Consider the following 24,876-nt stretch of genomic DNA (forward strand, 5'->3'; position numbering starts at 1 on the left):
GGAAGGAGCTGCTTACTTAGCTCCTTCTAAGGAAATGCTGGACCCTTAGGATTTCTTAGTTAATCCATATAACAATCCTCTATGGTAGGTAGTTTGATCCCCAGTTCATAGATGAGGAAGCAAGAAAAGGCCCTTTGCAATGCCATGCATCTTTGAAATGTTCTGCTTAGAAAGAAACTCACGGGAAGGACGTGGAAGGAAGGATGATGGGATGAACTCTTAACATTCCATTAGAAGTTGGCTCACTGAAAGAAAACCTGAAGGTACAAGTGCACCTAGAATAAATTATTCCCTATCTTTATTTACAGTTACGAGGTGGAAGTAGGCTCAACTATAGGAGACCTGCTCACTGTAGGAACGGGGAACTCCCAAATCCTTGGATTGCCTCAAAACCCCAGCTTCTATAATTTTATGAGGAAAAAAATCATAGCTCATATTCCTTGAAACATTTCTGGCTGCTTTGTTAAATTCTGCGTAGAAATGTGAAATCACATATACTTTTTCCATGTTTAACATTTCTTACATTATTGAAGTATAATTTACATACAAAAAACCTCTACATATTTAGAGTATAATTGGTGAATTTTGACATACATATATATCCTTGCCCATTAGCACAATCAGTACAGTCTATCACCCTCAAAAGTTTTCTTGTGCTCTTTCGAAGCTGTCTTCCTTCCACCCTCATGTCCAGGAAACCACTAATCTGTTTTCTTCTATATATGTATAACTTTAAAAGATTAGTCTACTGAATATTAAATAGGGAACTTAGTTCCCTCATTCATCAATGGGAAGTTCTATTATTTTTGTTTCAAAAGATTATTTATTTATTGGGGAGAGGGAGAGAGAGAGAGAGAGTGAGCGAGCATGAGCAGGGGGAGAGGGAGAGGGAGAAGCAGACTGCCCGCTGAGCAGGAAGCCCAATGTGGGGCTCGATCCCAGGACCCTGGGATCATGACCCAAGCCAAAGGCAGACACTTAACCCACTGAGCCACCCAGGGACCCCAACTTCTATTCTTTTAAACACAGTATACTATAGTAAAGTCTGAGAAAAATCTATGAGAAACGACATTAATTTATTATCTTATATTTTACCCACTCACTATTTTTATTGAGTGTCTATAGTTCTGAGCAGCCTAGTAGCAACTAGACCCTTAGATCAATTTTCAGTGTGGTTCCTGAACTAGTAGCATCAGCATCACCTGGGAACTTGTTAGAAATGTAAACTTGTTAGAAATACCAAACTGCTGAACCAGAAACTCTGGAGATGGGACCCAGCAATCTGTTCGACAGTCTATCCAGGTGGTTCCAATGTGCACTAAAGTTTGAGAACCAGAACTTTAGATTATTGTGCCTACTTTGCCAATTGAAAGAGCAGACTTCAGAAATCTCTATATCTAAAAATTAAAGAAAAACTCTGCTTTAACACAAGAACGTGGGGGCACCTGGGTGGCTCAGTTGGTTATGCGTTTGCCTTCGGCTCAGGTCATGATCCCAGAATCCTGGGATCGAGCCCCACATCGGGCTCCCTGCTCAGTGGGGGGCCTGCTTCTCCCTCTCCTCCCCACTCATGCTCTCTGTCACTATCTCTGTCTCTTTCTCTCTCAAATAAATTAAATCTTAAAAAAAAAATAAAACAAGAATGTATAACTTACAATAAGAACATTTTGAGCAGTAAAAGTTAGATACACACATGTACGAGTACTTTTTGCTATTTTAAAACTTTTGTATGATGGGAAAATTTAAAAATATATGCAACAGATGATACTGTAATGAATTCCCATGTATCCGTTAGCCGACTTCAACAGTTACCAGCTCATGACCAATCTTGTTTCATCTATACCCCTGCACCATGTCATTCCATCGGTAACATGACAGTATGTATCCCTAAAAGAGCTGTTTTTAAAAATGTAACCACAGTACCATCACACACCTGAAAAATCAATAGTAATTCCTTAATATCAAACTATGTAGCTAGTGTTCCATTTTCCCAATTAGTCATATATATATATATATATACACACACACACACACACACACACACACACACACGCATATGGTTGGTTCAAATCAGAATCCAGACAAGGCTCAAATACTGTGTTTAGCTGATTTGTCTCTTCAGTCTCTTTTAATCTACAGGTTCCCTCTCTCCTCTCCCTTGTTTTTTTTTTCCCTTGCAATTTATTTTTTGGGTGACTTTGGAAATTAGACCTTTTATCCTGTAGAGTTTTCTGTATTCTAGATTTATGTTGTTTACATTCATGTTGTATCATTCAGCGTGTTCCTCCACCCCCTCTAGTTTCTATAACTGATAGTTAGATTAGGGGTTGGATCAGATTTGAGTCTGTTTTTTGGCAGGAATACTTCATTTGGTGTTTTATGCTTTTATCAGAAGACCGTGATATCTGGTTGTCTCTCTTCTAGTAATGTTAGGATTGATCATTGTATTCAGGTGTTGTTAACTTTATCCAGTGGTGTGGTGGTAAATATCTAACAACCAGCTTGGGACAGGTTTGAAGGGAAAACCTTGATTTGTAGTGTTTCCTTGATTTATACCAATTTCCATAGTATAAATATTTTTACCATAGCTATTTTTAAGCTACCAACACATCAACTGGCCGGCAAAATTCCTGAAAGTTTAACAATTGGCTTTTGTGAGCCTGTTAAGCCAGCTCCAGCACACTGCTGGCTTTTCCCTCCGTTCATTATGAAGTACCTAATCAGCTTTTCACCGAAGGATTTCCAGCAGCTATTGATGGTCTTGGCCTGGGTCCATTATTTCATTAGAGTTATACAATGGTGGTATTCAAATTGGCACTCCTTGTAAAAGGAGTATTAATTAGAATAGTCCCATAAAGAAGAAAATTCCCTTATCTATTTGGTACCCAGATAGAGAAGTTCATGCTGGAAAGGTGGGATAAATTCTTAATTCTTCCCCCACCCTCCCTTTTCTAAACCAACTTTCAGAATAATGAGTTGCTTCTCTAGCATCTGCTAAAGGTAACCAAATGAGTCTTTTATTTTTAGTATCATTATGAATTCAAAATTAAAAAAATATATATGTGTATATATATGTGTGTGTATATATATACATATATACATATATATATACATATATATATATATATATGTATATATATATTTGGTATGTTTCAATCCATGGCATTTATATTTTTGATGCTCAAATTGTTCCACCTTTGGCTGGTGGGAGCCTCTCCAAGTTGGCCACTAAATCTTTAGATATAATCCCAGTAGTCTTTGTTAAGTGTTCTTGCTTTCTGGTATGAAGATATTCCAAGCTCTCCCTGGGTATTTCTTGTTCAAGAACTAGAATCTATTTCTGTAAAGAGCACCGATCTTGTAGTGAGAAATTTTATTTTGAGAGTACAGTCTGGGCACTAGCCCAGCTAGCTCCTTGCTTTTGGGTTTGTTACTATTTTTAGACCTTTTCAGTGTGCAGAGAGAAAATACAAATTTTTCTTTTAAGAGAAAATATATTGTGAGTACATGCTGATATTTCTAGTTCAAATCTAGAATTTCAGTGTTTAAAAGAAGTTGTATTCAAAGTGCTTATAGAGGGGCGCCTAGGTGGCTCAGTCGTTAAGCATCTGCCTTTGGCTCAGGGCATGATCCCAGGGTCCTGGGAAGCCTGCTTCTCCCTCTCCCACTCCCCCTGCTGGTGTTCCCTCTCTCACTGTCTCTCTCTCTGTCCAATAAATAAATAAAATCTTTAAAAAAAAAAGTGCTTACAGGAAGAAGCAAAAATAAATGAAAAAAATACAGCTATTTGGAGATAACTGACAAATGTTACTGGAAACTGAATCTTGGAACATTATACATACAAGTGTGCATGAGAGTCACTGCTGTGCTTATAACTAGGATTCTGCTGGAAGAAGTAAGAGTGTTCACCACATATTTTCTGTTCAAGAGGATATTCATCTCAGATTTGATCCCCTGGCATCATTTATTCTCCTTACTGACCATTGCATCGTGGTGAGTAAATTCAACTTTAGATGAGATTAGGACAAATCTAGTGGTGGGTCCAAAGTAATAATATAATCATGTGGTGAGAAAGATGAACCTTATAAAATTAAGTTAGTTATTTGTCTAGAAGAATACAATGCTTTGAAGTTGATTTGAATTAAAAAAAAGCAGAGGCATTGACAAGTAATACCTGTTTTGGAACCATGTTCTAAGCAATACCATAAAACCAGAATAACTAAGGGAATTGTAAGAACTGCATAAAATTGGATTAAGGATCTTTTAAAAATAATATTTCTTTCTACATAAATAATACATGCTTAATGTAGAGAACTTGGAAAATTTAGAAATAAGTAAAATCAGCCCCACATTATTCTTTTATCACACTACTTATTACAACCATTCTGTTTGTCATTATGATACTTTAATTTTTTTCTCATATATATTGGTATATGAGTTTTTAATGTAAAATAGTAATTTCCATTCTCTTTTTTTTTTCCACTGAGGAATTTGTTTTGACTATTTTCTGACATCAGTTTATATTACTTTAAAACGATGTTTATTGGCATAAATGTACCTTAATTTATGTAACCATTTATCTATTGTTAACTGGGTATTGACACAAAACACACCAAAGAGACACACCATGATGTTGAGAAGAAAATTTAAGCCTTTAATTTCACCTTCCAGACATAGCTTTGCTATATATCTTCACAGCCTTACAATGTAAATTTATTATTAGTTTATTTGTACTACTTGTATGATTAAGCTTTTTAGAAATATGACTAATGGGCATTTCTATCTCAGTTTTACAAGTTCCTTTTATGTCATTTGTTTTTCTTTTGGGGGTTTTTAATAGTCACCTAGATCAGGCTTTGCAAACTTTGATGTACTTATGAATCACCAGGGCACATTAGTAAGAGACGCATTCTGATTTAGTAGGGCTGAGAGGGCACCTGAGATTCCACCTTCCCAGCAGGCATAAGATGATCCCAATGATGAGCTGGGGTCCATACTGCGAGAAACCAGAACCTAGATTATGTCTCTTTGCTGTGAGTTAATCTCCAAGTGAATGTCACCCTGATGGAGAAAGCAAACGAAAACGCCATCTCCGTTCACTCAGCCTGCAGTGCACTGTGTACTATTTTTCTTTACTCTTCGACAGCTTGAAATAAAACCAGTTATACTTGTGGTACGGTGAAGGTGGAATGCTTTAATTTGATCACTTTATATAACTATGGATTACTTTGTTTCAGTATTGGTCTCAGTATCCAGATTCTTTGAAAGAGTAATGCTGAGGCAATTTGTAATTTTCTTTTCTTGTGGATCAGTTGTTTGATTCTTTGATCATTTTTTTTTCTTGCATAGTCATTTCTGGTAATGATGTCATTTTCATTTTTGTTAATGAGGCCATTTTAAAAACCTTAACTGTCTTGTACCCATGTATCTGTTTCACGTTAACACTGATTTCTCTGCAGGCCCGGGTCCTTTTTGTGGTGATTGTGCTGCTCCAGCTCACCATTCTCGTTACTTTTAGGCACCGAGGCTATCCAGAGCATAAAGGTTAGTCATGGTTCCTTTTATTCTCACAATATTTCATTTTAAAGTGTCACATAATGTCCTATTACCAAGTGATAAGTATCAATATAAATTGTCTTTGCCTGAGCTCTGTGAGGTGCATTCTTCAAACTTACTAGGCTTTTTCCACAATACTTGATCTTTTTAAAAGATTCAGTTTTTTGCTGCTACGTTGTAATACTATGAAGCTCAACCCAAAATGGGGGGGGGGGATCACAATATAGCTCAAAATGACCGAATATCTCTGCCAGATATTAAAGGTCCTCCTCTCATTAGCCGCATCTTCAACCAGTTACCTGTATTTCAGCCTAGATAATTTTCCACTGTTCCCTACACACACCATACTCATTCCCGCTTCTATGCTTTTGCCTAGGCTATTATCTCTAAGTTATTTTTCTAAACTTATCTAAATCTTAGCCTCCTTTAGCGCTCGCCTCAAACCCTCTTTTTCCATACCATTTTCTGCACCCTTCCAGGTCATAATGAGCTCTTGCTTCTCTGAATCCCTGTAGTCCTTCCTGACAATTAGTGCTATACTTGGCCAGTCAGTGACCTTGCTTTATGTAACCACCCCAAATGTACAGATACATTTTCTCCTCAACCAGACTGGAAGTTCCTCAATATGGGAGCTCGTGTTTTCTACTTTCCTGTTTCTCACAGCACCCAGCACTGAATGTGTGCATAACAGACAATAAATACTTGTTGAATTGACTCTTCCTTACCCCTTCCTGGCTTGAATGAATCCCTGGGATCAGGGACTGATTGTAGGGGAGGGGAGTACCGTAGCAATGACTCAACAGTAACTACAGCGGGAGTGTACACATCCTACTGAATGTTTTCCTGCCTAGACAGATTTTCACAAAATCTGTGAGGAAGTTGAAGAAGCATTATTGCACACATATACGTTCCTGCATATAATGTCAATAAATAAATATTTAAGGGAGGGCCCCAGCCTCATTCTCTGGGGATTCTAATATCTATGTGTATTTAAAATTTACAACATATTTTTACTTACATTATCTCAATCCTCACAGCAGCCCTGTGAAATAGGTATTATTGTCCCCGTTTTAAAGATGAGGACACTAAGGACTGGGGAGGTTGTGAAGGTTGTTCAAAGTCTCATCGCTAATAAGAGATAAAGGAGAGACTCAAAACCGAAGTCTTCTGGCCCCAGGTCATTTCTTTTCTTTAAACAACACTTCTCAACTTTGACTGCACCTTAGAATCTCCTGGGAAACTTTTTTTTTTTTTTAAGATTTTATTTATTTATTTGACAGAGAGAAAGACAGCCAGGGAGAGAGGGAACACAAGCAGGGGGAGTGGGCGAGGAAGAAGCAGGCTCCCAGTGGAGGAGCCTGATGCGGGGCTCCATCCCAGGACTCCGGGATCACACCCTGAGCCGACGGCAGATGCTTAACGACTAAGCCACCCAGGCGCCCCTCCTGGGTGACTTTTAGAATCTCGGTGTCTACGTAGTACCCTAGACCGATGATGTCAGAATCGCTAGGAGTAGGACCTAAGCATCAGTATTTTATAAAGCTCCCCAGATAATTCCAGTGGGCAGTCAAGGCTGAGATGTTCAGCTCTGACTACAGCAGTATTTCTCAGTCCTGGCTGCTTAGAATCACCTGGGTTGCAGCCTAAGCTTCCCCTCTCCCTCAGGCCAATTAAATCTGAATCTCTGTTGAGGGAGACCTGGGCATGAGTATTTTCTCAGAGTTCCCCCAGGTTATTCTAATGTATTGCCAAAATAAAAAAATCATGTTTAAAGTTTATGCTTATAGTTTAAAGCATAGCTGCCTCCAAGGCTGATGGATTATTTATTTATAATAAATAATAATTACTGGGGCACCTGAGTGGCTCAGTTGGTTAAGTGTCTGCCTTCGGCTCAGGTCATGATCTCAGGGTCCTGGGATCAAGCCCCATGTCAGGCTACCCTGCTCAGTGGGGAGTCTGCTTCTCCCTCTGCCCCTTCCCCAACTTGTGCTCACTCACTCACTCTCTCTCTCTCAAATAAAATCTTTAAAAATAAATAAATATTATAGGTGGATATGTAGATGAATACTTTGAGAAGTACCAGACTAGAACAAGAAAGAATCTAAGAGAGGAATGAGTAGCAGGAATGTAACAGATAAAGTGGGAAAGGTCATATATAATCAGGTTTTGTACAAAATCAACCGTCAGGCTGAACAGTGTTTTAAGTACAAAATGGATATGTTGGCCTATTAGGAAAGACATACTGTTGAACTTACATCAGGCTGTCTTTCACTGGGACCGGTTCTTTCAATAGTTTTCATCTCTAGGGGTGCTCAGTGTATACCGAGCTTCCTATCATAGTCTTCTGCTGACCGGTTTATGACCAGCCACACACGAGTGAAACCTCATTCCTGAGTTAAGGATCTGTGATACTCTAGTCTGTGGCCACAGAATGGAGCTTCTCTGTGTGAAGCCCATATGCTTGGCATTTTTGGCACTGTATTTTAAGAGATGTTAATTTGAAGAGCTTTAGGGATCCCTTTCAGTTGGAGTAAGAGGATAGCTGTGAGTTAAGAGCTATGTCACATCAGGGAAAAAAATATTGGATGGATATTCATACTTAAGATTAGACTGGAGAAATTTTGATATTTCTTTGATATATTTTGATATACCATTCGGAAGTTTGTACATTTGGATACTAAGTCCCATAGAAAACAGAGACTTTGAGCACAGCACTATATTTCAAACCTACATGTTTAATCATTTAAAAGTGTGTGTGCATATGTGTGCACGTGCGTGTCTCCCAACTACACCATTGCTTTGAACTTCCTACCCTCTGCAATTCTAAGCGGACTGGCTTATCAGGATTCCTGCCAACTTCTGAATTTAAAGTGGTGTCATCTGTATAGTTACCACATAACAGATGATAGCCCATGGAAGTCTTCTAGAAAATGTTATAAAGAAATTGAACTTAGAGAAAGACAAATATCATATGATATCACTCATGTGGAATTTAAGAAACAAAACAGATGAACATAGGGGAAGGGCAAGAAGAATAAAATAAGATGAAATCAGAGAGGGAGACAAACCATAAGAGACTCTTAACTCTAGGAAATAAATTGAGGGTCGCTGGAGGGGAGTTGGGTGGGAGGATGGGGTAACTGGATGATGGGCATTAAGGAGGGCACTTGAAGTAATGAGCACTGGATGTTGTTGTATGCAACTGACGAATCACTAAACTCTACCTCTGAAACTAATTAAAAAAAAAAAGAAATTGAACTTTATGTGCTCATTGGGTTTTTTCAAATGTATTCTGTTTAGGGTCTCCAGGATTTATAAATTTGACCTCATTTTCCCTCCACGTCCTGAGCAAACTAAACATCTTCTACTATTCTGTGTTGTTGCTAACCCTATATACAGCACTGGGTAAGTCAATTAGGAAACCTGAGATTGTGGAGAATTCCGCCAAAGGATACATGGAGAATTTTGACAATAGAGTCATTTAGACTCTTGAGAGCATAATGAACGGCACATGGCTTCTTCATAAATCATTTCCGGGAACATGGTCTTAGGAAATAAAGTTCTTTCCTGACATGTTTAAAGGACATTTAGTTGACACTGACTTAACTTAAGCTGAGAAGACCATTTAAGAATTAGTATGTGTGTACGGAGCAGCCTTCTTTACTACCTTTAAGTTTTATCCTTTATTTCATCACACTTTTTATTTCCTTCATTACTTTATCAGAATCTATGATTATCTTCTGTATTCATCATCTCTTCCCTCATTAGAATATCCACTGAGGTCTTCTTGTCTGTCTTGTTCACCTCTATGCCCAGCACTAAGCACAATGCCTAATATATAGTTCAGTGAATATTTACTTATGTATGCCTCTTAAAAACTCAGCTCAAAAAAGAAACCGAGGGATGCCTGGGTGGCTCAGTTAGTTAAGTGTCTGCCTTCGGCTCAGGTCATGATCCCAGAGTCCTGGGATCGAGTCTCACGTCAGGCTCCTTGCTCAGTGGGGAGCCTGCTTCTCCCTCTGCCTGCACTGCTTGTGCACTCTCTCCCTCTCTGACAAATAAATAATAAAATCTTAAAACAAAACAAAACAAAACAAAACAAAAACTGAGATGAGCAATGAGTTCAGGCATGTCCAAGTTCTTTTGTTATATTATTATACCCTGTACTTAGTCACTTAGCCACTTATGGAAGCAGGAAGCACTGTGGTTCGGTTTTTAAAGTTTTTACTAATGTTCTTTAGTAACTAAAAGTCAGGAGTAGATTAGCCTGCATGTTGCTTAGTCTTTGTCTTATACTTTATTCCACCTCAGGACTTTTCTTTGCTCATTAGTAACTCCCACCAGAGAACAGAGAGTAGTTAGATAAAAAATATAACACTCTAGAATTCTGTGTACCAGGCTATGGCAGATGGCCCTTTGGAGGTCAGTTTCCTTGTTAGAGGATAGGTTAAAGCTATTTTAGATAGTCGCCTTACACCAGAAGGGAAAGCACATGATTTGGTTCTTGGCTGTAAAAGAAAACATTAAAGGGGCAGAAGTTGCTCCATGTTTAAAAGTTGAAACTTGCAGGAAAAACACTTTTTTAGACTGTGTGTCCAGTGGAGGTCATATAGTAATATCTGAGAAAATTACCTATGACTTTTTAAAGCTGAACCCTATTCTTACCAGCAGACGATGGTATTTGCATTTTGAGAAAGGAAGTCTTGACTGTCCATTAATCATTCTTGACAAAATAGTAGTTCCAGAAACCTGCACACTAGAAAGGGCAGTAAATAATAGGGAGGAGAGAAAAGTCATTCTGGCATTCTAAATGAAAAATTAAAGCACCAAGTTAAATTTTGTACACATTAACCTTTAGTGTATAGTTGATGTACAAAGTAATGACTTGGGTCAGCAAGAAAAGGTCAGAATGCATTCATTAATATTAATAAGAAAGAGAAGAAGTGCGTTTTAGAAAGGTGAAACTGGTTGAAGTTTTATTGCTTAAAGGAGTAAATATCAGTTATCTGGAAAATTAACTTCCATAGAACACCTCTCTGCTTCTTAAAGGACATGTTAATGCATTATATTGAGATTATTATTGCCACAGAATCTTCTAAAGTTTCTGAACATACTCTGACCTGTTTCTGGAATCTATTCAAGTATAGCATATACTCAGATGATTTTATAATCAGACAAAGTGGAGCAAAGGAGCAAGTGGTTGGTTAGCTAGGATGTATGGTACAACAGAGAGATCAGTAAAGAAGAAAAATTATGCCAATAAAATGCTTATCAACAGCTACTCTCATACTTCTTTGTTATTCCTATAAATGCACCTTGTGATTTATATAATCAGAATCATAGTTATTTAATCTTCTCCTTTTGTGCCCATTGCCTCTTTCAGGACCATGGTTTGTTGGTGAGATCACTAAAGGCAAATTGGGTTGCTGCTTTTCCTTTGGGATGTTTGTTGATGGACATTTCCTACAAGGCAGCCTAACATTTGTAGTTGGAATTCTGCAGGTAAGAAGTCAGAAATGGAATGTAAGAATGCCTTGGCCTTTCGGACTAATTGCATAACAGTTACGAATTAAGTCCAGAGCCTCAAACTAAACACCATGGATCATATTTCCTAATTTACTGGAAGGGCAATCTTTAATATTTTGTATTTTGTTTGTTTTTCAAGTGCTTCCTAAGCTCTTTCTTCCACCACTCTCTTGTAAACATCTAAAATACATTTTGGCAGGAAGTGTTTATAAAAAGTGAGATTTTTGTTTTTGTAGTTTGTTTTACTGTACTTTTCCATTGATAAAAAATGAAATAAGGTACTTATAGTAGAATAAATAAGTAAACCAAAATTGATTATGATAATGAAGAAGGAAGATGTTTCAGAGGAGGAAAGGAAAAATAGACCAGAAGATTTGGTCACTTGTCTAGTGGAAGCTGCACTGGGCAAGCACCAGACCTGGGCTTTTCAGTGATGTCTTAGCTGCCGCTTGTTTGGGAAAACACTGATAGGTTAGGTTTACATGTGAATTAAGATTTCTTTAAAAGAAACACACAGGGGTGCCTGGGTGGCTCAGTCAGTTAAGCATCTGCCTTCAGGTCAGGCATGATCTCAGAGTCCTGGGATCAAGCCCCACATCAGGCTCCCTGCTCAGCGGGGAGTCTGCTTCTCCCTCTCCCCCTGCTTGTGCGCTCTCTCTTAAATAAGTAAATAAAATATTTTTTAAAAAAAGAAAGAAACGAAACACACAAACAAAAAACTGACCAGTAGCAAATCTCTGTATATACGTTTGAAAAGTATTTACCTATTTGTGTATTTTATTCACCTAATGGGGCTAAAGGTACTAAAATCTCAGATGATGATCTCTTGTTTGGGAAGAGATCCAAAAAACGTTGTTCAGAATGAACTCACAGCCTCATAACAGGACAGTAAAAGGTGATCAGCAGGATTAGAGACAAACAGGGAAGACTTCTGCCTAGTAAACACTGACCACAGACCAGAACATTCTCTGTATAACAGCAGCATTTTATATGTGAGTAGGTCCTGAATCTGGTTCAGTTTTCTATTATGTAGATGGAGGTGGTCTCTCAGGAGCACTCTTAGACCAAATAAAACCTGAGCCTTACTAAAAGGTGGGGTTTATATTCATATTTTAATAAATAGTACACCACTAGTGGATTTTATGTATCATCTAGGCCCGTGGCTCCCAAATGTGTTATCTCTGCCCTAACCTTGTTCTCTGCACTTCAGGTGCCTATATGTCCATCTGCCATTTCACATCTTCCCTTAGGTATCTAACAGGCATCTCAATATTATGTGTCTAATAGGACCTTTAGTTTCTACCCCAAACCTGTTCCTCCCCCAGTTCTTTCCAATTTCATAAGTTTTTCTTATGAAAAACTTTTCTAGGATATATCTTTAATTTTTCCCTTTCCCTCTAATACCCTATATCTAATTTATTAGCAAGTAATACCTTGTTTGATCTCCCTCCAATTCACATCTTGAATCCACCACTTCTCTTCATCTCTGTTACCACCACGCTAGCCTAACTCATAATTATTTCTTGCCCGGGCTACTGCACGAACCCCAGATTGGTCTTCCCACTGCTGCCCTTGCCTCGCTACTCTCAGTTTGCCACAGAGCATCCACTGTTGTCCTTTTAAAACCGTAATCAGCTCACTCCTCAGCTGCAAATCAGCGCGTTAAGCAGAGCAGTGACATGATCTGGGTCCTGCTGACTGCCTCAGTTTCCGCCGGGCTCATCAAGTTCCAGGCTTATGGGTCTTAAATAGGCCAAGGAATCTCCCAGGAACCTCAGGGGTTTTTATTTGTTTCTTCTGCCTGGAATGCACTTCCTTCCATGGAGTCATTCCTGTTCTTCAGGCCTCAGAGAACCCCTCTTTCAGTTACCCTCTTGTGACCCAGTTATTTCCTTCGTTGAATGTATCACAACTGTAGTGATCTTTTGCGTTTATTTTTCTGGTCTCTCCTCTCTCTTTTAGAATGTGAGCTCTATGATGCGTCCTTTCTGAGTTGTTTGACACTCTGTCCTTAGCCTAGAGCCTAGCATCATGCCTACCATGTAATGGGCACACAATAATTATTTGGTGAATGAATGTATGAATGAATGAATGAATGAATCATACAGCAGCGAAACTTAGATTATAATTTAAATCTTCTGATTCATATTCCAGTAGTCATGATGCTACTTTAATCAAAAATAGAGAGGTAATGGGGGTGCCTGGCTGGCTTAGTTGGTGGAGCATGAGACTCTTGACCTTGGGGTTCTGATTTTGAGCCCATGTGTGGTGTAAAGTTTACTTAAAATAAAAAAAATTAAAAAATACAGATATAAGAAAAAAATATTGATATCTAAGTCCCCCCTCACTCTGCCAAAAAGAAGTGTGTGTGTATGTACATATATGCATATATTCATTTCCACCTTAAACATTCCTGAGGGCTTCAATATAAATGATACCTACTTTTAATATGAACAAGAGGATACAGGCAGATACACAATGATAAGTCACTTCTTGTGAATACTATAAACAAGTGTGACTGAAGCATAAAGAATCAGAGTTAACCCCCAAGAGAGATAGCAGCACATTCTTCGGAGCCACCAATAATGCATTAATGAGACCCGCCCCTCTAAGGTCTTGCTAATAAGCTAATGGTTCTGTTCTGCTTCTCTTTCCAGCTAGCATTTTTTAACATACCCTTGATGGCTTACCTGTGTTGGAGCTTGCTGCAGCGGTGCTTTGGTCACAACTTTCGGTCTCATCTCCATCAAGGAAAATACTTGAAAATTATACCCGTTCACCTACTTATGTTACTGTTGTACATCTGGCAGATTTATTCCTGCTACTTTCTTCACATGACATATGGTGCTCTGGCCTTTTTCTTCTCCCCTTTGCGGACCTGGTTGACACTATTGACACCTGTTATCATTCGTTGCGTGTGGACTCTGAACTCTACTGAGCTTGGAACCTTCATAGCACAGTTAAAAAGCCACTTGAGCTCCTGAAGGCTTACCTCACCATCTGCCTCTGTAGCCCAGGCCTCTGCCCCAGCAGCAGGTGGAAGGCCAGTGCTGGTGGGGAAGCTTCAGCAAGCTGCTGCACCCTGGACATCTGGGATTGGGGGGGATTACCCACTATTGATTCCTGCAGAATGGACTGCAGAAAAATCTAAATAATGCCATGATTCCTTCCTTCTCCAAGAAGAGGGAGGATTGATTTACTTTTGTGAAGAGGAAGTTCTAATCAGGAGATCCACAGGGTCAGGGCTGCGGTGTGTGTGTGAGGGGAGTATGAGAAGCTCACTGTATTAAAATTTAAGTTTACCTCGTGTAAAGTACCTAGCACAGTATGTGGAACTCAGCAGCCGGTAAAGGTGCCACTTTAGGGGCAGGGAAGCAGTCCGACCTGGGGCCCTCCCCTGACTACCCTTGAGATATTAGCTCCAAGTCGTTTTTTCCCTCGGGTCTAAGGGCTCTCGGCTTCTTTAGGTGGGGGTGCTTTCAGCTTATCAAATAAAAGAGTGATGAATAAGAACTCCGACTGGGCGTTGCGTGTGTGGCCAGGCCTCCGGAAGCGTGACGAGGCGTGGCCGGGCCCCTGGGGACGGGAGGAGGCGTGGCCGGAACCTCCGGGGACGGGCGGAGGCGTGGCCGGGCCCCTGGGGCCGAGAGGAGGCGGGGCCGGACCTCCGGAGCGGAAGAAAGGCGAGGCCCCGCCTCGGGGAATCAGAAGGGGTGTGGCGGGTGCTCTGGGGCGGGGCCGGGCGGGTTGTTGTCGGAAACGAACCCGGGTCTGTGACTCCCGGAAGTAGAGCGCCTACTGCATTGCGGCCCTGGCAGCTTCCGTGGCCGCTTTTGTCTGGAGGTTCCAGGCGAGCTACTGAGATGGCGAGCGCAGCTGCACCGACAGCGGCAGTCCCCACCCCAGCTCCGCCTTTGGAGCAGATCCGGCACTTGGCAGTGGAGCTGCGGTTGCTCCTGCCTGGAGTGCGGGGTGAGCTGACGCCGTTGAGACGGGCGACGGCAGGGGCGGGCTTGGTTCGGGAAGAGGCCGGCTGTGGCGCCGGCGGGGGTGGGGGCTCGGGCGGTGGAGGTGGGGGCAGGGGGTGGCTCGGCTTACTTGTGCTCTTGCTTGTGCCTCCGCCCGGCCTTCGTGCCGTACCCACTAGTCGGCGAAGCCCGAGAGACCACCAAGGAGTTTAATCCTGAGACGTTTTGGAGGAGACTCAGTGAGTGCCTCTCCTGTTGGGGACTTGTATTTCTCATCCCTTCCAGTGTACCGACCCCTTTCCCTCCCGCTTCCCCCCCCCACGCCCCCGCGCCGCATCTTCTCAGTGGGGATACTTCACCTTACCCTTCCCTTGCACTTCGGAGCTTGGGATATGAAACATTGATTTGGGGAGGTGTTTTTGAGACTTAGCGGGTAAGGCTGACATCGTCCAAGTCCTGCAGCAGGTGCAGGCTGACCTTTTGGCACTAACATACTGGCTCCTCCCTCCTCCTCTGTCATCCCTCAGACGAGGCAGCTGTGAACGTGTCACGGGAAGCCACAACTCTGACTGAAATGTTCTCTCGAGTTCCACTGCCTTCTCCACAGGTGGGCTTTACTTTCCTGCAGTCCTTGTGCTGCCTCGTTCATGAGGAATCCAGTCATTTTCTTTCCACCTTTTACACTTAAGCCAGGAGATTTATTTTCCACACCTGTCAAATAGGATTGCCGTTCTCACCTCACAGGATTGCGGTGAAGGCCAAATTGCCACGTGCGGTACCTGGCATTGCGTAGGCAGGTCTTCTAAATAGGTATCGGTTCAATCTGCAGTTCTTCCTGGTTATTTCCTTTCTGGTACATATTTTTTAAAACACTCGCTATTTGCCTAGGTATTTTCACGTAGGTGATTCCCATCTGACAGATGAGTAAACAGGCTTAGAGGCTCAGGTTAAGGTAAATAAGCAGGGGAGCTAGGGTTGAAATTAGGGTCTATGGTGTCTAAACTACCTTTTATGTTATACTACATAATACCTTTTTTGTATCGAATTACTTTTATATTTAATCAGTAACATATATACAGTATAAAATTCAGAAGATGTCAAAGTTAAGTGTGCTAAAAAGTTTATATTTCCCTTATTCCATATATATTCAATGCATATACATGCTTATGTGTATGTGCCTGCCTTTTTTTTTTTTTTTTAAAGATTTTATTTATTTATTCGACAGAGACAGAGACAGCCAGCGAGAGAGGGAACACAAGCAGGGGGAGTGGGAGAGGAAGAAGCAGGCTCATAGCGGAGGAGCCTGATGTGGGGCTCGATCCCCTAACGCCGGGATCACGCCCTGAGCCGAAGGCAGACGCCTAACCGCTGTGCCACCCGGGTGCCCCTGCCTGCTTCTTTTTTTACACAAATGATAGGATACCATAAAAACTTTTCTGGTCCTTCCTTTTTTAAAAAAATTAACAACATGGATTGCACATTGATTCTTAGCAGCACATATAAAGTTGCTCAGTTCTTTGTAATGCTGCATGGTATTCAATAGAGTGGATATAACCATAATTTATTTAACCAATACTTTATGTGGACATTTAAGCTCTTTCCAGCTTGTAACTCTTACAAACAGTGCTGCGATAAATTGCCTAGGACAATCTTTGTATGTATGCCTATCAGTAAAAAAAAAAAAAAAAAAAAAAAAAACCTCTGGGAAGTGGAATTGCTGGAACAAGAATTTATGCATTTTTATTTTTATCTTTAAAAATATTTTATTTATTAGAGAACACAAGTGATGGGGAGGGGCAAAGGGAGAAGCTCAGCAGGGAGCCCAACTTGGGGCTCAATCCCAGGACCCCGAGATTACAACACAAGCCAAAGACACTTAACCGACTGGGCCACCCAGGCACCCCAAATTTATGCGTTTTTAAATAACCTGTTATTGTAAAACCGATGAAAGTAAACATGTTGCCTATGACCGGGTATGCCTTATGCTGTTTTTCTAGAACTAGGTATACTTAATTTAGGAGTACAGTTATTTAAAAATGCCATATTCATTGCCTTATTTGGTTTTCATAATAGTTTCATTCTCTTTTTCAATCTATATATCCAGATGTTTTGAAATGAAAAAATATTCTTTGGCTAAATCTACAATGATAAACTCTCTTCCCCCATAGGCCCCAGAGATCTATGATGAGAAAATAAGAAATGAATTGTTCGAGAGCATTTTAAAAGCTTTGTGCAAGAAAGTCAATATTTATTTTAAAGGGAGTAATATTACCTTATTTTTTTTAATCTGTTGCCTCCTTTCTTTCAAGTATATTCAGGACCTGTTGCTAAAATTCATAGCTAGTAGGATACCATGAGGAGGTAGCATAAAACCATTTTTCTCTACATGCTCAGGACAGTGGTTTCATTCATAGGTGAAAAGTTTTATTTGAATTATATGTATTTGACGATTGTTTTCTTAGGATCTTAGCACATTAGTTTACTGAAGAATGGCTTTTCTTTTTAATGAGTTTGGATGTTGAAGCAATGCCACATTGCCATAAAAAGTTTTGAACACTCTCAGTCACTGTGCTTATCCACCATTCCAGACTGGTAACTGTTCACAGACTGGCACCAGTCTGTGGACTACATTTTACGTAGCACTGGCTTAGAATTTAGCAGAAAAGTGAGGACAAGGAAGATAGGAGAAAGCCAGTGACTGCTTAGAAGGAAAATAGTCAACATTGAGCAATGTAGAGTCTATGCTAATTACCTTTAGGTATATTGTGATTCTCTTAGAGAGAAAGATCAGACACCTGGCTAATGAATGGTGTAAGGGTTGGCAAACTTTTCTCTAAAAAGTCAGATAGTAAATATTTTAGGCTTTGCAGGTGAACTAGTTCAGTTTATCCTTGCAGTGAGAACAAAGCTGGAGGTAATATGTAAACAAGAGTGTGGCTGTGTGCCACTAACACTTTATTTATAAAAACTGGCAGTGGGCCTAATTTGGACCATAGGCCGTAGTTGTCAACTCCTGGTCTAAGATATGGTGAATATCTTACAGCAGATCATGAGTATCTCAGGATGTAGAGTATTAGGAGTAGGTTTTTCCTGCTGTTTCTTAATGTTTTATTGAGTTGTCACCTCATTCTCTGGTCCAGCTAACTCCTCTCTGCTATGTGGCAAGAACAGCACCAGGCCTAAGTCATAATAGGACTACAGAAAATGCCTGTAGATCATGCCGTACAGACGTCTGCTCTCTTCTACAGTAGATGAGCTGATGAATCTAATCCATTTTTTTTTCATTCTGAAATTGATCCATCACCTCATAGGAAACCCAGAGGTTCTGTGAACAAGTCCGTGCTGCCGTCAAGGCAATCATTGCAGTGTACTATTCACTTCCCAAGGATCAGGGTAAGCCACTGTGTACGCAGAAATGTTTGGTTTATAGCTAATATGACAGCTTGTGTCCTGAGACTTTTACCTTTACTCAGTTTGAGCATGTAATATAACTTTTTCCCATAAAATGCACTCAAGGATAATTTTATAACATCAGTGACCTCCATAAATAAGCCTTTATGCTAAGGTACGGTTGCTGTGGTACTGTCTTCCCTGCTGTGCCTGACTGTAAGGCTTTTAATTCTCACTGGCTCCTCCCTGTCTAACCCATTCTAACCGCTACAGATGCTAGATCTATAGGGGCCTCTCCGAACTCCTCCACCCATATTACATCACACCCTGTTTCTGAGCTCCCTTATGGTTAAGTGAGCTCCAGCTCTGCCCATAGATAAATGCGTTGATTATGATTGTGCCAAAATTATAAATGAATACATGTCTCATAGATCTTCAGGTTAGTCACAGATGGTTTAAACTTCAAGTGTTTCATCCACAGTTGTCAAGGGACCATTGACCTTAATGAATGGATACATGCTGTCACGGAAAGATTTTGTTCCAGATCTGTTTTGGAGAACAGTACTCAGGAATGGTGGGAGGAGCAAGAAAATGACTTGGGGAAATACATAAGACCTGAGTTTTGTGTTGGCACTCCAATTAAAGCATGTGGGTGCACATTCCCTCAAGTTCTGAAGGGCTTAAACTCTCAAGAAAGCAGATGGTGACTTCTGGAAAGAAGACCAGGCTACTTAGTCTTTGGGTTTCTCCAGGAATCACCCTGAGAAAGCTGGTACGGAACGCCACTCTGGACATCGTAGATGGAATGGCTCAACTTGTGGATGTGCTTTTCATTACTCCAGCTCAGAGGTAGTAATGCCTCAGTTGGGGTTATCAAGTTAATGAGGTTTCTTGCTTCAGGGAGGGGGGAAAAAAACTCATTTCAACAGCAAAGTTACTAACAGCCAAGAATGATGACTAGCAAGAAGGAGCTTCTAAGGAGAGAGGAACCTTATATATCCTTATTGATTCCTTTCTCTAGCCCAGAGAACAGTGACCTTATTTCCTACAACAGTATCTGGACTGCATGCCAGCAGGTGCCTCGGATACCAAGAGGTGGGTGAGAGTGGGAAACAAGCCATTGATTCTTCTGGCCAAAGCAGACAGTTCTCTCCTATCTAGTTTCTAGTTTTGTAGCACGGATGTATTTTAACTTATAGTTTAGTAGAATACGTATAGTTTATTATCAATATCAAAAGATAAGTATTAATATTTTTTCTCAGTCTTTAGTTCTCATACTTTTTTAGCCCTCTTTCTGTGGCCCTATCTTGTTGAACAAATGTGGTTTGTTCTCCTGGTCTTTCCCAGAATGCACTGAAGCACTTACGAGGTAGCGCCAGCTAGATCAAAAGCAGTGTTCATCCAAGAGGACCTTGATGAAAAACATTGTGTGACCACTTTTTTAAAAAAGATTTTATTTATTTGAGAGAGTGATCGAGAGAGAGAGCACAAGTGGGGTGGGGGCTAGAGGGAGAGGGAGGAACAGACTCCCAGCTGGGCAGGGAGCTAGATGTGGGGCTCGAACCCAGGACCCTGGGATCATGACCTGAGCCGAAGGCAGACACTTAACCGACTGAGCCATCTAGGCCCCTCTCGTATGACCATTTTATTTTTTGTGGTGAATGATGAAAAGCTTTTTTTAAAAGATTTTTATTTATTTATTTGACAGCGAGAGAGGGAATACAAGCAGGGGAAGTGAGAGAGGGAGAAGCAGGCTTCCCGCTGAGCAGGAAGCCTGACTCAGGGCTCAATCCCAGGCCCCTGGGATCATGACACAAGCCAAAGGCAGACACCTAAGGACCGAGCCACCCAGGCGCCCCAATGATGAAAAGCTTTTTAACTCCTATCTGGGTACCCAGAGGATGGTATTAAACAAATTTTACATTAAACCACTGCTCTTGTTGACTCTCCTGGGCGCTCTCCTCAAATGGGAACACTATTGGTTGTCAGTTGCCGACTTGACAGAATTGTAGGTTTCTTCTTTTATTCTAGTGCTTCTGATTTTTCACTCATAGATAACAAAGCTGCGGCCCTTTCAATGCTGACAAAGAATGTGGATTTTGTGAAGGATGCACATGAGGAAATGGAGCAGGTGAGGGGACAACTCCATGATAGTAGATGAGAATATAAAGAAAGGAGGTGGCCTGAGCATTGACTCAGTAAAGTCCCATCCTCAATCCTGGATTTCAACTCCCATCTCCTACCCCGTGCCAGCGTGTGATTTAGTACCATTCCCCTCTGTCCATTGCCAGGCTAGGAGAGTGAGAACAGAGTTTATGAAGTGATTCAAGTCTGTGGCCATTGGTGAAGTAGCTGGCTGATGTTTTGGGATAACTCAGACATGATGCTGAAAGTATAACAGGCTCTCTCTCTCTCTTTTTTTTTTTTTTTTTTTGACATGTCTTAGGCTGTGGAAGAATGTGACCCATACTGTGGCCTCTTAAATGACAGTGAGGACAACTCTGACAACCATGGTGATGAAGAGGATGATGGGTTGGGGTGTCCAAACAATCGGGACTTATATTGGTCAGAGGAAGATCAAGAGCTCATAATCCCATGCCTTGCACTGGTGAGAGCATCCAAAGCCTGCCTGAAGAAAATCCGGATCTCAGTGGCAGAGAATGGGAAGAAAGATCAGGTGGCCCAGCTGGATGACATTGTGGATATTTCTGATGAGATCAGCCCTAGGTAAGCGGGATCCCTACTTGAAACATGTGAGCAGCAGCATATGATCTTAGCTTGTGCTGTCACCCCAAGCTTTTCCCCCAGTTTTTTATTTTAAAAATATTCAACCTATAGGAAAGTTGAAAAAGTATTGCAGTGAACACCCATATACCCTTCATCTAGATTCACCTGTTGTTCACACATTTTTTTCAATATTGGTTTATTTCTGTATGGACGTGCCATTTCTGGTAGGATGTGCCATTTTTCTCCTGAACCATTTGAGAGTAAGTTGCAGACATCAATGACATTTCACCCCTAAATACTTCAGAGTGTATCTCCTAAGAACAGATATTCTTGTTATTACATCCAAGAAATTTAACAATGAATAGAATGATATTTAATATTCAAATTCCCTCTTTTGTCTCTAAAATGTATTTTATAGCCTTTTTTTTTTTCTTTCTTTCTTTTTAATCCAGGGTTCTGCCATGGTGTCACATTGCATTTGGTTGTCATTTCTTGCAGTAGTCTGGTTTGGTTGTAGTCTTTTGTAACTATAATAGTCACTGTCCTTTTTAGTATTTTTTTACTTTTACTTTTTAAAGAATCTAGGTCAGTTGTCTTGCAGGCATCCAAAAATCTAGATTCATGTAATTGTCTTTTTCATTACTATCGATTATATTCAAGTTAAAATATTTTTTCGGCAAGGATATCAGATTCTTGAGTGTTTTGTGCTTCTCATTGCATCATATGGGGAAGGCACGTAATGTTAGTTTGTCCCATTATTGGTGGTACTAAATTTCATCACTTGGTTAAAATAGTGCCCACTTGAGTGTGTTTGATGGATGAGCTCCACTTGTATCAGTTATTAAATTAATGGTTTCAGATCCTCCCATTTTTAAAAAGTATTTTAGAGAGCGAGAGCAGTGAGCAGGGGAGGGGAGGGGCAGAGAGGGGAGAAGAGAAGCAGACTCCCCACTGAGCACGTAGCCCAGAGGGGTGGGGGTCAATCTCCAGACTTAGACTTGGAGACCGTGACCTGAGCCAAAACCAAGAGTCAGATACCTAATCCACTGAGCCACCCAGGCGCCTCCAGATCCTCCCATTTTTAACTGAATTAATCATGTCCTATCTTATGGGCCAAGGGAGTTTTTCCCCCCAGCTGCCTAGTGAAATGGGGTATATATGTATGTTCAGTAAATACCAGTTGAATTGGTTCTTGTTGCCCAGTTTAAGGAATTGATAGGCATTTATTGGACAGTTAGGTTCTCACTGGTCACATCCTTAACTGTGTACTGGAAACCACCCAGTTGAGCTTTGTTCCTTTTTTTGTTAATGGTTATTTTTGCTTTCTGCCCCTAGTGTGGATGATTTGGCTCTGAGCATATATCCACCTATGTGCCACTTGACTGTGCGAATCAACGTAAGTACCAACTTTGAGGGACTAGCTACTGACCTAACTGGTAGGATTTCACTAACCACTAGTATTTCCTTTAAGCTATAGGGAATACATTTATTTGTTACACTTGGATGGAAGAACAGCAATAATGTCACAGTTCTTACATGTATTTCTGCTTGATAAATATTTACTGAAGCCTTGAGTTCTGGTAGTACTCTTTTCCATAACCACTTGGGTAATCACTTAGAAGAACCCAAAGACCTTAGAAAATGCTACTTTGAAAAGAAATTCTGAATTACCCCAGTACTTTAGGATCCTGTTAACTTAAAGTCATTAAGTTTCTGATTTCTGGTGTAGGCAAAAATACGTGTCCAGAAACATACTGTGTTCTAATATAAGCACATTGGGTGATTTAACTACAGAGGGTCAAGCTCTTTATAAAAATCTGGTTTTATTTTATTTTTTCAAGTCCTGGGTCCTGTGCTAGAGAGAATTCTCTTGTCTTACTTTTAGAGACTCAGATTATCTCTACAGTCAGTGGGAAGAGAAGTAAAACTGCCAAATGGCTTATATCTTACATTCAGAATTGTCAGTCTTAGAAATACTTGATAAATTAGGTGGTAGTAATTAAATTCATCAAATGTATCTTCACGGCGTGTGAACACCTTAAAGTAGAATAGGATCCTTTTGGGCATTAACTTTTTTTTCACATTCACTCTAAAAATTGACGTCCTAAGAAATAAACATCTTATGCCTTGTCAATTACTCCAAATAAAAATTTTAAAATGTGTACCATATATTGGTGGCATACGTATGTCCTCATTTATCTTGTTATTGGTGTGCTTAAAATTCTGTACATAAATTTTTTTTTTAAAGGAACACTAGCTGTTTCTGCTATATATTTGGAGCTATCAGCAGTTGGGGTAAATTCAGGTTATATTCTAACTTGTTCTAGTTTTTTAAATTTAAAAGTAGTAAAAAAATTTTAAAAACATAGGAATGCTATAACAAAAATATTAATAAGATTTCGTAAATAGAGAAGAATCCTATAATCCTACCACCCTAATCTAATCAGAATTTTTGTTTTTATGTTTCCTTCAAGGTTTTTTTTTATATAGTTTTTTATTACTTGAGTCTTTTAACATATCTTAGCTCTTCTTCCCTTTTTATGTGGGGCTCAGGGTGAGTAATTTCTTTGTTTCTTTTCTAGTCTGCAAAACTTGTATCTGTCTTAAAGAAGGCACTTGAAATTACTAAGTGAGTATGAGGACTTCTCATCAAATAGCTTTTTTGAGAATAAACCCATCCAGTCATTCTCAATTCCCAAAGCCCCACTTCAAGAAGTGGAAGAAGGTGGGTGTGGTATTTTCTTTCCACTTGGGTTGTGGAACAGCGAAGTTTCTACAAAGAAACTTGCCTTGTCTTACTAGTTTCCTCTGTGCTCCCTGGTGAGAGGATTTTCCCCTGACAGTATAAGATTAACTCCTCTTTTTCCCCATTCCATTTGCAGAGCAAGTCATGTGACCCCACAGCCGGAAGATAGTTGGATCCCTTTACTCATTAACGCCGTTGATCACTGCATGAACAGAATCAAGGAACTCACTCAGAATGAACTTGAATTGTGAGTTTTCAGGCTCATTTGTACTCTCCTCTCTCCTTTCTTTACTATCACAGGTAGCCTCTGATGTCTGCTTTTAAAAGGGGGCTAGAGCTCTCTGCATCAAAAGGGAGTTCCTGTCCATACTTGTCAAGAGACACTATTACCAAAGATTGTTGGTTAGGCCAGACTGGCAATTATTTATAAGCTATATGAGTGTGATATATTTTTCTGTGCTAGATTCAAAAGGTAATAGCATGAGTTTGTGTTCCTGAATCGCCTTTCAGAGATTCGTGTAGAAGCTGCCCTATTCCCTATTTACAATAAAGTGTGTTGTTTCATTGCTTAACATGTTCATAGTCTTAATAAAATGCTGATCTGCCGGTAATTCAATAAGTACCCTTCCAAAGTTTCTTTCTACCAGAGATACAGTGGTTTGAGACTAGCACATTGCTTTCATTTGGATTTATAGGTCTAAAGATCTGATTCTGATCAGAACTGTATTTAGAACAAAACACCTGTCTTTGTTTATTTTTATTTATTTTTTAATTTTTAAGATTTTTATTTATTTGAGCGAGAGAGAGGGGAGGGGGAGCGAGCGCATGAGCAGAGGGGATGGGCACAGGGAGAAGCAGGCTCCCCACTGAGCAGGGGGCCTGATGCAGGACTTGATCCCAGGATCCTGGGATCATGACCTGAGCCAAAGGCAGATATTTAACCGACTGAGCCACCCAGGTACC

The 24,876-nt window shown here is 40.3% G+C and overlaps 2 protein-coding genes across 16 annotated transcripts in view; both read left to right on the forward strand.

The window, feature by feature from the left end:
• Positions 1-14,595, forward strand: part of TMEM62 (transmembrane protein 62) — a 48,868-nt gene extending 34,273 nt beyond the window's left edge. For 7 of the 8 annotated variants that reach the window (XM_045771755.2, XM_087859206.1, XM_045771765.2 and 4 more), the window contains 5 exons: positions 3,880-3,993; positions 5,460-5,544; positions 8,857-8,961; positions 10,940-11,058; positions 13,740-14,595. In XM_045771755.2, the coding sequence (XP_045627711.1) occupies positions 3,880-3,993; positions 5,460-5,544; positions 8,857-8,961; positions 10,940-11,058; positions 13,740-14,066 (750 nt within the window). In that variant the 3' untranslated portion in view covers positions 14,067-14,595. The remainder of the gene's footprint in view (positions 1-3,879; positions 3,994-5,459; positions 5,545-8,856; positions 8,962-10,939; positions 11,059-13,739) is intronic. The other variant, XM_045771741.2, reaches the window with a different exon arrangement.
• Positions 14,596-14,826: 231 nt separating this feature from the next.
• The window catches only part of CCNDBP1 (cyclin D1 binding protein 1), a 77,818-nt gene continuing 67,768 nt past the window's right edge, over positions 14,827-24,876 (forward strand). For 3 of the 8 annotated variants that reach the window (XM_087859210.1, XM_087859208.1, XM_045771832.2), the window contains exons 1-11: positions 14,829-15,054; positions 15,230-15,289; positions 15,578-15,657; positions 18,362-18,443; positions 19,193-19,289; positions 19,462-19,535; positions 20,495-20,571; positions 20,887-21,167; positions 22,503-22,563; positions 23,750-23,796; positions 24,050-24,160. In XM_087859210.1, coding sequence (XP_087715336.1) covers positions 14,946-15,054; positions 15,230-15,289; positions 15,578-15,657; positions 18,362-18,443; positions 19,193-19,289; positions 19,462-19,535; positions 20,495-20,571; positions 20,887-21,167; positions 22,503-22,563; positions 23,750-23,796; positions 24,050-24,160 — 1,079 coding nt within the window. In that variant the 5' untranslated portion in view covers positions 14,829-14,945. Of the gene's footprint in view, positions 15,055-15,229; positions 15,290-15,577; positions 15,658-18,361; positions 18,444-19,192; positions 19,290-19,461; positions 19,536-20,494; positions 20,572-20,886; positions 21,168-22,502; positions 22,564-23,749; positions 23,893-24,049; positions 24,486-24,876 lie in introns of those variants that run through there. The other 5 variants (XM_045771824.2, XM_087859207.1, XR_006775264.2 and 2 more) reach the window with 4 other exon arrangements.

Source organism: Ursus americanus, chromosome 36 (assembly GCF_024610735.1).
Source record: "Ursus americanus isolate L20-20 chromosome 36, mUrsAme1.1.p, whole genome shotgun sequence".
Taxonomy (NCBI): Eukaryota; Metazoa; Chordata; class Mammalia; order Carnivora; family Ursidae; genus Ursus; species Ursus americanus.